The sequence below is a fragment of the Rhinatrema bivittatum genome, chromosome 4 (genome assembly GCF_901001135.1).
Source record: "Rhinatrema bivittatum chromosome 4, aRhiBiv1.1, whole genome shotgun sequence".
NCBI classification, from domain to species: Eukaryota; Metazoa; Chordata; class Amphibia; order Gymnophiona; family Rhinatrematidae; genus Rhinatrema; species Rhinatrema bivittatum.
Window position 1 is genome coordinate 331,714,284 of NC_042618.1, and position 13,237 is coordinate 331,727,520.

The 13,237-nt window shown below is 45.2% G+C and overlaps 1 protein-coding gene across 3 annotated transcripts in view; it reads left to right on the plus strand.

Annotated features, from left to right (window-relative positions):
- SEPTIN9 (septin 9) overlaps positions 1-13,237 on the plus strand; it is a 612,883-nt gene that overhangs the window by 321,396 nt on the left and 278,250 nt on the right. For all 3 annotated transcript variants that reach the window (XM_029600381.1, XM_029600383.1, XM_029600382.1), the window contains one exon: positions 4,885-5,544. In XM_029600381.1, coding sequence (XP_029456241.1) covers positions 4,885-5,544 — 660 coding nt within the window. The remainder of the gene's footprint in view (positions 1-4,884; positions 5,545-13,237) is intronic.

Genomic DNA, 13,237 nt, shown 5'->3' on the forward strand with positions numbered 1-13,237 from the left:
GGCAGAAGAAGAAGGAAGGCTTTCTCTCCAAAGGGACCTAGGACAAGCACAAATAGTACTACTGACGATAGTAGTGAGAAGACTAGGAGTACCCCACCCATAAAAACAGAGAGATTTCATTAGCAGGGGGAAACCACAAGCAGGCTCGGGCCAAAAGAAGCTCAAATTAGAAGAGCATCTGCCACTTGTTCCCACTCTCATCTCTTTTTTCCTATGGTGCAGGGGCGGAAGAAGTGTGGTATTATCAGTGGAGGGGCAGGAGCACTAGGAATGGAGTGCCCAAAAGCAGTGTACAGTGCTCTTCCCAGATTCCTTCTGAGCAGATACTTGAAGAAAGTACTGATTCAGATTCATCGTGTCAGATAGTCTCAGACTCTGAGGATACTGAACTTCTAATAGCTCAGGAGGGTTTAGGGATTCTAGTGACTAGTGTGCTATCCTCCAGTTGAGCAGCCTCAGGGGACAAAAAGTGATACTGCCTCGGCAAAGAGCACCCCCACAGGGAGAGTAATTACCACACAGCAAGAGTGATGCCCCTGGTCTTTTCCTTCATAGTCTGTCCTTAATGCCAGCTCCAGTAGCAGCAGCAGCAAAACATCTAGAGAGAGAATGGAGATCTCATTTGAGGTGTGCAGGCACTTTAGAGTTAGGGTAAACCAGAATTTAGCAGAATACATTCACTATTACAAGACTACTAGTAGAAGAATGATACTAGTGGCCTACAGGATCATTTGCAAAAAGAACACCCATTAGTGTTGGTTTCAGGGGAGGCTGCCAGTACTGGCCTGGATGCAGCAGGAAAGCCAGAGAAAAGAGGGTCCTGTATAAGTCCTCACTAATGGGTGTATTGAAACTCTAAAAACCTTTAGCTTTTCTGTACACCTCACTCTAAGCTTTGGTGGTGTTCATGTTGCTTTGCACCTCGCATGTGCACTGGGATACTATTCATGCCTCTGTTTGGGCTCTCTACCTAGCTTGTTGCACTCTCTACCTAGCTTGTTTGAAGCTAGGTAGAGATTGCATTGTACAAATCAACTTCTCTTGTATCTTACATCAATTAAAATGACAGAAAATCTTCAGCGATATGTACTTTGCTGTTCCTACCTCTTACTGTGTTTGTAAAACCAACCCCAAAACTACTCTCTCTCTCTCCCTCTCTCTCTCTCTCTCTCCTGCCCGAACAGCATGTGCAATTAAAAACCTTTTCCCGGTAACGCACCCGCAGTGTATTGATCAGCGCATGAAGTGAAAAATAGTGCAGGTACAATAAGGGCCGGATTTTAAATGCCCTGCGCGCGTAAATCCGGCCGGATTTACGCGCGCAGGACCCTCATGCGTCGGCGTGCCTATTTTGCATAGGCCGCCGGCGCTCACAGAGCCCCGGGACGCGCGTAAGTCCCAGGGCTTTGTAACAGGGGCATGTCGGGGGCGTGTCCTAAATGACGTGGCGTTTCGGGGGCGGGCCCAGGGGCGTGGTCGAGGCCTCCAGACCAGCCCCCGGGTCGGGTGATGGCGCACGCAGATTTACATCTGCTTTTAGCAGGCGTAAATCGTGCAATAAAGGTAAGGGGGGGTTTAGATAGGGCCGGGGGGGGGGGGGTGGGTTAGGAAGGGGAAGGCAGGGGAAGGTGAGGGGAGGGCGAAAGAAAGATCCCTCCGAGGCCGCTCCAATTTCGGAGCGGCCTCGGACGGAACGGAGGCAGGCCGCGCGGCTCAGCGCACGCGGGCTGCCCAAAATCGGCAGCCTTGCGCGCGCCGATCCCGGATTTTAATGGATACGCGCAGCTACGCACATATCTATTGAAATCCCGCATACTCTTGTTCGCGCCTGGTGTGCGAACAAAAGTACGCGATCGCGCAAATTTTTTAAATCTACCCCTAAATGTATTGTGCCTTGTGGAAATTACTTATGTGATGCGGGAGCAGGGAAATTAGCCTAACCATTCTGGAATTTGTTGCCAGAGGATGTGGTTAGTGCAGTTAGTGTAGCTGGGTTCAAAAAAGGTTTGGATAAGTTCTTGGAGGAGAAGTCCATTCATGGCTATTAATCAATTATACTTAGGCAATAGCCACTGCTATTAACTGCATCAGTAGCATGGGTTCTTCTTAGTGTTTGGGTAATTGCCAGGTTCTTGTGGCCTGGTTTTGGCCTCTGTTGGAAACAGGATGTTGGGCTTGATGGACTCTTGTTCTGACCCAGCATGGCAATTTCTTATGTTCTTATGTTCTTTGTTATTGTGTGCTCTATTTCTGCTATATTTATAGCATTTTGATAAATCTAGGGGATAGTGCCTTGAGGTATTGATGCCTCTGTATGAGCTGTTTTGCCCTTTTTCGGGATCTTAGTGTATCCATGTCATTATTTGTGCTACTTTGCCCCATTCCTGGTATCTTGAAGTGCTCTTTTCTCTGCTGCTGCTATCTGCCTGCAAATTTCAATAAAACTTGGATAGAAAATCCTAATTTTGGATTCAAAATAACATGCATTGCTTCGCCTATTGACCTTAATAGAAAATGAATGATATGAAAAAATATATATTTTTTTGTTCCCTCAACAAATGAAATGAATCGCTAAGCCAAACCAACTGAATGAACAAACCAAACTGAAAATGTTTTCCGTGCACATCCCTAGTAGGCAGACCAAGGACATTATGCTGTCAGAAGAATGAGAGCTAATCTATTATCAGCACTGCTAATCCAAGACAGCTTGGAACAGTGCTTAGCTTTCTTTAAGCTCAGTCTTGATGTGATTGCATGCAATGAAAACCAACCTCCCCTCAAAACCACTCTGGCTCCCTATTCACGGCATGATGTCATGTCACTGTTCATGCATTAATACGTGTGGGATTAGATACATTGCTTTGGCGTTAATCATCCTAGGCTTTGGGAGTGTTATAAAGACGAGCTATCCAGGCTGTTCCCTTTTGGTGTCCTTTCTTGGGCTAAGGTCATGTTGAAGACTTTGTGCCATAATGGTTTGTAAATCTTCTGCTTTAAGGTTGTTCAAAGAATAATAATAATGTTCAAAGAAAGGAGATAATTAAAATCGACTGAAGGAATCTGTCAGCTTTCTCAGATTAGTATCTTGATATACTGTATTCATTTGTTTTCATTTAGTGCTTTTCATCCAAATATAAACCCATGGTTCTTTATACTCATAGTACAGTATTTTAGAAGCATGCTGTTGCCTTGGGTTGCTTTTAAAGTGAAGGCATGACATTATTATTATTATTGATGGCTTTCAGTGATTAAACTTATATACTAAAGTGACTTTTGCACTCACAAATCCCTTTTATTCTTTGCCTGTGAATTGCTATAATCCACAATAGGGCAAGTTCTTCTTGCTCAAGGAACATTTGCTGGATTCCACTGTATCACAGAAAGGTTATGAAAGTAGACAGTTGTTACTGCTATTATGTTTTAGTTACTTATTCATGTTTTAAATATTTTTTTCCATTGAATTTATATTATTGCCTCAGAAACAAATTTAGGGCCTGGTTTACTAAGCATTTTCCCCATAGACTCTGGAATTTGTTGCCAGAGGATGTAGTTAGTGCAGTTAGTGTAGCTGTGTTTAAACAAGGATTGGATAAGTTCTTGGAGGAGAAGTCCATTACCTGCTATTGATTAAGTTGACTTAGAGAATAGCCATGCTATTACTAGCAACAGTAGCATGGAATAGACTTACCGGTAGTTTTTTGGGTACTTGCCAGGTTCTTGTGGCCTGGATTGGCCACTGTTGGAAACAGGATGCTGGGCTCGATGGACCCTTGGTCTGACCCAGTATGGCATGTTCTTACATGGAATCGGAGAAGGTAAATGAGGCCCTTAGATTAAGTATGCACTCTGGTGATAGGGAGATTCCTATAGTATCTGCATGAAACTCGCCTTGAGCTTCCACTGAATAGGCATGCGATAAATCTAAAATAAGAAAAGAAGTAGGGTGCTCATGTTTGATTGCAGTGTGACAGCAGTGGGTACTAAAATCCTCCATTTCTCCACAGAATAAATAGGATATGAGCAATAGAAATGCAAGCATCCCAACACTGGTTTGCCAATATGCCTTCAGCTGGTCCATAGAGATCAGCAGTACACATTAAAGGGGTAGATTTAGTCTGTCTTTATGCCATTCAGTCCTTGGCCTTTCTGCGGAGACTGCCATGTGTCCAGTGGCAACTGTATTGAGATCACCAATTTATATTAAGATTGTACAGGGTGGCTCATGGAAAAGTAGCCCGCCTTCAATACCAGTGCATTGGAGGCAGGCTACTTAAGAACATAAGAACATGCCATACTGGGTCAGACCAAGAGTCCATCAAGCCCAGCATCCTGTTTCCAACAGTGGCCAAAGCCTGTATTTTATTATTTCTCTTTTATGCCACTTCATGCATTATTGTATGGGGAGGCACATTATAAAAAACCAAATAAATAAATACATTTTATATAGGCCAGTGAACAGCTTTCCATCACTATCTATCCAACCATATTTATTGCATTTCAGGAATGTACAATCAAAAGGTTTTCATTTTAGTTTGTTTTTTTTTTCCGTTTTCATTAGGGTTTTTTTTTTTGTTTTCTTTCTTTTTAGTGTGCATTATTTCAATTTAGTGCACAATAAAATAAAATTAGTGCACACTAATCAAAATGAAGCAAAAAAAGAATGCACATCCCTGTAATGCTTTCTAAGTTGCATGCTGCAAGACAAGTCCCTGTAACCCACTTTTTGTAACAATCGGTGAAACTTCCATTAGATAAATTGCACAATAAGCAGTGCAATATTCTAAAACTCAAGGATGCTGGTTTGGAAAAAAATATCCTTTTAAAGATGGTGGAAAAAAGTGAACTCTCCATTACTAACATTTGCTTTTCTGTTTATTGTTTTAGCATTAAAGAGATCTTTCGAGGTTGAGGAAGTAGACCAGTCACCAAATTCTTCTGCTCCACCCAGGAGAACACCCAATCCACTTCTCAGAACAACAGTGTCAAGCTCCTCTCAGAAATTCCATGATCTGGGGGCAAGGAACTCGGAGGCACTGTCAAAACATGCAGACACTCCAGGTCAGAAGTCGCCAAAGTCATCTGTAAGGCGGTTTGAGCTTGCTGGCCCCAAGGTTCCTGAGCCAGTGTCCAGGAGGACAGAAATCTCCATTGATATCTCATCCAAGCAGGTGGAGAACTCAAGTTCAGGGCTTACCAGGTTCGGCCTAAAAAGGGCAGAGCTGACGGGCCATAAACCCCCGGAACAGATTCCAAGGAGGACTGAGATTACGATAGGGAAATCCCAGGATCCACCTCTTCGGAGAGGGGAGACTGCCACTTCCAAGATTCCAGAGCTGCCTCAGCGAAGAGCAGACCCTGCAAGTGCTCCTCTGCCCGAAGTCCTTCCCAAACGAGCAGATGGCCAAGTAGCTAAGGCTGCAGAGGCCCCAGTCTCACCAGCCAGGCAGCTGGAGAATTCCATTCCTTCTCCAACTAATCAACATCTTTCACCAGAACCAAAACCACAACACATATTTGCAGAAACCCCAGTGAAAAGTCAAGATGGTAAGTAAACCCTTTGTGTGCACTTTGCATGTGCTTGCCCCGTTTGGTGGGTTGACAGAGCTGCCCGTAGTAGGATGGTGTCATAGGATTTATAGCAAGAGAGAGAGAAAAAAATACTGTACTGTATTTGGAGAAATGTAAGAAGATACACAGCGAAAAAAAAGATTGAGGATGAGAAAACAGAGCAGGAGATGCAAGCACTGAAAGATGGGGGGTATGCAGGGATCTGGAGAGGGAGTGGGAATACAGGGCGAATCAATAGAGTTCAACAGGATTGTAAAGGAGACAGAAGATTAGAAGATTTGAGCGCGCAAGGAACTGGCAATGCTGAGAAGGATGTTTTTTGAAAACTCAAAGGTTTTCATTTGGTTTGTTTTATTTATTTCCCATCCTTTTATGAATCACTTTCCACATCCACAAAGGTCGTCCAAGGGCTTGTATTTCTTTGTTCCTGCGAATTGAGATGCTACCTGTTTTCATTCCTATGGCTACAGATCATTCTGTAGGTTACGGAAACAGCGATGGATTAAAAGGGGGGGGGGGGAATGGGGCAGTTTCCCATACAGGGTCAGATTAAGGGTAAGGGTCAACAGTATTTACATAAATGAGGCAGCAAGAGCCCATGGGAGTAGGTGGATGCACGGCCAGGATACTACCTGGAACCCAAAGGACCCTTAATCTGCCCCTGCTCGGAAAACAGGAAAGTATTAACTATTTCTGAGAGATGTCAGTGTGCTTATTGATTCGTAGTCACTGCATACCTCTTGAATACGTCTGCCATCGCTTGGCAGTATCTTGGATTTGTGAGAGAGTTTCCAGAATTTTTTATTTTTTTATATTGTCATTTGATTACAGTCATAGTCATAAAATAAAGATAATTACCTAAGCGCACATGCATTGCTTATTAAAACAATCAAAGCCTTTCCCCTCCCCTTTAATTTATGCCCAAGTGCAGTAGCCATGTTTATCTGATCTTACTGCCACCTGCAGGTTGCCAGAGATTTAAAAAGCACCAGGGCATGTGACAGGGTCAAGAAGGACAAGGGGTAATAATTGCACGTGTGGGGCAAAGGAGAGCATCAGATTAGCCGGCGTCATGTGATGCCTCGGAGCAAGTGGGGGTAAGAGCGAGTGGAGAACACCCCCTGCCCCTTCAACCATTTCAGGGGTAGGGGACCTAGGAAGGGAGCTGCTCCATCAGGGGTTCTTCCTGCTTGGCGGGGGGTGGAGTGCTAGTGCCCTCCTGTTGAGGGGAATCTTGCTTGGAGGGAGACTAGGTCAGCCCATAACAGTTCTTTTGCCCCCCACCCTTCCCCCCCCTTCCTGAAGTTATTTTGGGCCACAGATGAGTCTTTAAGGAGATTGAGAGTCGCACTGGCTAGTGTTCCTGCCAACAGTAACATCCATGCATTGGCAACTACGCTAAAGCTGCATTATTACAGCACATTTATCACTGCATTTGGTAAATGCAGTGTTAAATGGACTGCAGTAACACATGTGAATAAATGCACCTTAATGCACTTTTGCAAAGACACCTCATCTGGAATTTTAGGAGGGAAGCTGAAGGGAGAGAAACTGTTTCACTGAGAGGGTGGAGGACATCTGGAATAAACTTCCAACAGAGATTATGGGAACCAAAACCGTGCCAGAATGCAGGAGACCGACAGAAAGGGACCTTAGTGGCTGAAGGAGAGAGACGATCGCAGATCATGGAAGCCCTGTGACCGCCCAATTGGCAGCCACAAACGGACAGACTTGATGGATGGGGTGGTTCTTTTCTGCCAACCTTATTTGCCTTTCACCGTTAAGTTAGGAGACCTTGAGAGAGGGCCTGTTGTAGAACGGTGGGACGTGAACCCGAGGAACCTTGTCCTGCTACACAGTTTTGGTCTTCTCTTCTATCTTCCAAAAAATGCTAAACATTAACGAAACGCTGAGGCAAAGCCAGTCGGCGTGGTGCGAGGAAATTAGAATCAGCAAGTAGATGAATGCAAACGCAGCAGCAAACCAGTTCGACCAGCAGAGGTTGTGTTACGTAGTCACTGACGCCTTCTGGGGGCTCATTTGCTCTGCGTTCACCTTGTATTTTACCGCTGGCTGCTCTGCAGGAAAGTTCATGAACTCTAATTCAGCGCTGGAGAGGCTGAGATCCTTGATGGGAACAGGATCCTCCCTTCCCCTCCCCACCCCCCAACATAGGCGTGAAAAATCTGTCCTGCTTGCAGCACGACTTCCTCTTTACAGGAACTGCGGCGGGAAATACCTCTCCCCTAGCCCCTCTCGCCACATGATCTCCTTTGTCAGGGAACGCATTTACGGCAGGGCCTCCATCCTGGACAGGCGGGGAGGGGAAAGACGATTTGCTGTCATTCTGTCTTTTCTAGGCCACCTGTGACAGTTCCTGGTTTTGGTAGCGAGCCATGTTGCTTGCATTAAACCATTCACAAGTTTTGCCTGTAAGAACAGGAAGGGTCGGGGCCTTAGGCATACGCTGCTTACAGCCTATGCTATCTTCTCATAAATCAAAGGATGTGAGGAAATGAGGCCGTGTTTTGTATCGCTCTTTGCAGAAAGCCCTCTTGGCGTGCATATTCCTGAGCATGAGTAATAACAGTAGCGTGACGATAGGCAGGTAGTACAGCAGGAGATGTGGAGCAGATGATAATATATAACAGAACGGGGGGGAAGACGAGAGAAGGAACAGGAAAGGGAGGATCAGAGACCCCCATAATCCTTCGGTCCATTATTAATGTTTTGGGTTGGTTTTTTTTTTCAAAAAATGTGCTCAGTCCTTTTCCAGAGCGTCACTGAAACAACTACATTTCCAAGAGAACGCATCCTTCCAGATAAAAATGACTAGATTCAGGAAATGTGCTTCTTTTCTTTGGCCCGGGAGCTCTTCCTTCCTCCTTTTTTCTTCCAGCGTAATCAAATGGTGATTATGCTGTGTCAGGGGTGGCCAGCTCCGGTCCCAAAGAGCCACAAACGGGCCAGGCTGTCAGGATATCCACAATGAATATGCATGAGCGAGATTTGCATGCAATGCTTCTGTGTGATGTGAGCTTAACTCGTGCATATTCGCTGTGGACAGGCCTGCCTGTGGCTCTCGAGGACCGGAGCTGACCACCCCTGTGCTATTTGCTGTATGTTCTGTAGCTTGCCTAGAGCCCCCAGTTGGATGGGCAGCCTTATAAATGCAAGAAATAAATAAAGCAGTGCTGGGATCTTGTCACCATGAGCCTTCATTCTCCAATACCTGGGAATTTTTCCCTTATTCTTCCCACTGTTCCCAGTCTGCAGCAACAGTACTGACACTGGGGGCTCCTTCTGGAATCCTGTATCATGGACCCTAAGCATGGTCACTAGATACTGCTCTTATCAAGGGTCCCATCTCCCCCACTGGGGGCTGTGAACATCGCCTCCACAGAAGCCTCCCCCCTCCGAGCCCAACTGCTGTGGAAATAACAAAGGACCCCAGCGGTCTGGCCCCTTAAATTGACTTATAATTAACCAGTCAGTTATGACTGTCGGTTGTGAAATGAATCAGGCCTCTAGAGCTTTTTGGAGTTGTATGAAAGGGTGTTCCAAAAGGTTTCTCTTACTAATAGGAAAGGTGTCATTGCAGACTCGTTTCTACGAGCATACCTCAGTGGGAGCTTTTGCTTTCCAGTCTCCTTGAGATTGTTGCGGATTAGTGTATGTGTAGAGGGAGGGGGAGAGGGTCAGTGGCAGCATGCACGCTTCTCACACACACATTCGCACACTAACACACACTCACAAGCTCTCTCTGATTCTCTTCTTTCACACGCATACATTCTCATTTTCACGTGTGCTCACTCTCGCTCCTCAGATTAATCTGTATGCACTCTTTCACGCATACTCTCACACACATGCTCACTCGCTCACTTCTCCCTCTTCTACATACACACTCACACACACTCTCACACACATGCTCATTCGCTCACTTCTCCCTCTTCCACATACACACACACACTCTCACACACATGCTCATTCGCTCACTTCTCCCTCTTCCACATATACACTCACACACACTCACACACATGCTCACTCACTCACTTCTCCCTCTTCCACATACACACTCACACCCACTCTCACACACATGCTCACTTCTCCCTCCTACACACACACACACACACACACACACACACACACTTCTCTGCCTCTCATACCCATGCTCAGTCATTCTCTGCCTGCCCACCAGGGTCCATGGAGCTGAAGGCTCTCCTCTTCTTCCTTTTGCAGCCTGGGCCTGCCCCTGCCCCCTTTTTCTTCTCTCTTCGCAGGCCAACAACGCTCCTGTCCTCTTTCCCTGGCGGTGCGGGCCGGACGCTGCCCCTCTTTCTTTTTCCGCACATGAGCCAGACTCTACTCCTCCTCCTTTCTGCCCATGCGGCTCCGGTGACCTTTTTCTTCTGGAGCCTGCTTCTGCAGCTTTTGGACGTTGGCTCGGAGGCCTTACAGTCCTTTTAGAATCCCAGCCTCTGAAGATTCGCCCAGGTCTGTCTGTGAGGTTAGAGAACAGGAGTGCATTAAAGTGCAGGCACTTCCCATTGGGAGTGTTCTTAAAAAGAGGGGCTAGGTTTCTCTATAGCAAAGGAACCCAGACGATTCTCTGCTCTTTGTTTGCAGCTCTCCTCCAGCAAGGGTGGCTGGGGCTCCAGGCTGGAACGCCCAGGGCTTCAGGAGCCAGGAGGTGAGCTTTGGAGTCCAGGAGGATGGTGAGAGTGAAAGAATCAAGAGGTGATCCTTAGTGAAAGGGGGGTGCATCCTGTACTTCTTGTTTCCAGGGCAGATTACCTTATCTGTCTGCCTTAAGAAGTGGATTTACTGTCTGCAAGGGTGGGGAAATTCCTACAGGATTTCTGCATCAACAAGTGGCAGCAGAGAGGCTAACCATGGGTATTTAATGTATTTATTTATTTATTTTGGATTCTTATATACCGACATTCTTGTATGATGTACAAATCATATCGGTTTACAATACAACAGAACAATCGTGGCAGAGGCGTTACATTGAAACATAAAAGACATAGCGTCTGACAACATATAATATATAATACAATCGAACAATTGCTGCTAAGGCGTAACATGAACCTTAGTGTCTAAAAGAATATAAATATGCAAACATATGTACAAATGCTAATATAGCATAAGGGGGGTCCTAACGAACAGTGGCACTTTAGAGCTTTGACGAATAATAATCAACAATCACATGATCCGTGTATTTTAACTTTCTTGCTTAAGTAGAGAGGTAAGGGATGCCTAGGCATGAAGAAGACACCGGGTGCGGAAAGAGGGACAAGGGAGGTTGGAGAGGAGAGAGGGGGGTGAGAATAGGAAGGTGCTGTAGGGAAGGGCGAAAGAAAAGGAATAGGCTAAGAAAAATTTCCTAGAGCCTGCACAACTTAGGGCTTTCATAGAAGCCAGAACCCAAGAGGTATCCCCTCAAGTATCGGCTCATTAGAAAAATTGTAAAAGGCACCACTTGGTTGTTAATTCACTTATAATTTTTAATTTTGCCTTAAATATGCGCTCATAGTTCCGCCTCCACATTTTCTTATAATTTATGATGTTTGTAAAATATATGAGATGAGGGTTACTCAATTATTATTTTTTTTTTCTTGTTATGGTGTATGGATAATGACAAACATCAATTTTTCTGTACAAGGTTGTTCTTGGGTGTAATTTCAAAAAATTTGAAAATAAAGAATTAAAAAAAAAAAGAAAAGTGAGAAAGAGTGGGATCTTGTCTCCCAATGGTGACCTGTTAAGTCCTTTTAACTGGTGTCAGAGTGGTCTAGGGGATCCGAGAAGGCTTGTCTGAAAAGCCATGTTTTTAGGAGTTTCAAGCTGAGGAAACCTCAGGTGCTCCAGTGCTGCATGGGACAGAAGCAGCGTTGGAGCGGGTAAGTTTATACCCACCTCCCGGCAGAGATTTTCATGATTTGAGGGGGGTGGGGGTAGAATGTGCTGTGAGACATTAGGACTGCAGGGAGTGGAGCGGGAGGAGTCTGGCAGCAGCACAATATTATATTAATACAGCTGGGGAAGAGGGATGGAGGGGCCCCGATCTACAGGCCTGCAAAACTTTTTGAAATTTAGGAGGGGATTAGTGGGGGGGGGGGGGGGTGCATGGCCTTATATGAAATTTGGGAAGATATCTGGTTAAGTAGCAAGGTAGCCAGCCACACAAGGCCCAGATAACTTCAGACCTGTTCTGAAGCAGGTCTAAAGTCATCCGGCTAACATAGAACTGAAATTTGGCTAAGTTAGCCAGAAAACAACTCTTCCCTAAAATGTGTCTCTCTTTTTTTTTTTATCTGGCTTTATTTTAGTCAGATAATGACTTATCTGGCTAAAATATAGCCAGAAAAGTGGCTCAATATTCAGAAACGTGCTATTTAGATAGATAACTTGTGAGTTATCTGCCTAATGACTTTTAATGTTGACACCATTATGTTTTGGAGAGAATGTGTGGGCTGGCCCTAAACTTTAAGAAGAGGACAGAAAAGCCATGCTTAAAACAGAAGTAAGTTTCTTTTAAACACACAGCAGTTACAGCCAAAGAGCTAGCAATCCTCCCCTGTAGTTCCTGTTTGTAATCCTATCCCAATCATCTGATCCCTTGTCACAGTTTCTCTATATGCTCCTTAAAGGGGACACTACACATAGCCCCTGCTAGGGCTGCATGTGCTGAAGGGTGTCCTTTGCTTGCACTGGTTGATGATTTCATAAACAATGATCGTGCAGATAGTGTATTAGTGGACCAGGCTCCAGATTTTTTTTTTCTGACGGTGATCCTTCTTACTGGATCCTTCTTCCCCCTATAAGGCTTGAACAGACTTTCCCTCCCTTGACACTTCCCTTAACATAAGGCTTGAGGGTAACTTGCATGGAGATGCAGATACTGCCATAAGAAGCTTGCTGGGCAGACTGGATGGACCATTTGGTCTTTTTCTGCCATCATTACTGCTATCATCTTCCACCTCTGATGAACCCAAATCCTGGGGAAAGGATTCAGTCCACACTCTGGATTGGCGGTTCCAGTAATGCCAAATTTATTAAACACAAAGCGGGGGTGTCTAAATAGTTCCAGAGTCGAGAATCCAAACAGCAAGTAGCAACCAATAAAAATGCCTTAAGCATAACAAACTCCTCAGCATGGGAATTCATTCCCGGCATAATCCATGACAGCTGATCCGAGAAAATCATTTGCGTAATTGGAAGGCTGAGATAAATTCTTCTTTTTTAGTGGTGACCCCATAACTCCTCCAGTCCTAACTCTCCTAGGGACTCTTCCCAAAAGAAGCTGGGCCTTAGCTTGGGAGCAGAGTATAGAAGTAATTCTTTCCATGGGTTAAATCTTCCTTCCACCCCAGGAGCACAAAACACAGCAAACAGGATGGTAAAAATGTGCAGAGCCAACAAGAGAAGACAGAAGACCCCCCCCCCCCCAAGTCTCGCCATTTATAGTAATAGATCTCACTCTGACGTCATCCAGGCTTAAAGGCACATGCACCATTTTACCGCCATCTACCACCGAAAACAATGCAGCCTATGGTTAAAGGTGTAGTATAGGACAGGTTACGTGCAGAGAAGGCATCACAAACATATGCAGTGCCTGCAAAGTTACACACGGCTTTCAGGGCAAGCACTGAATACATTGCCTGTG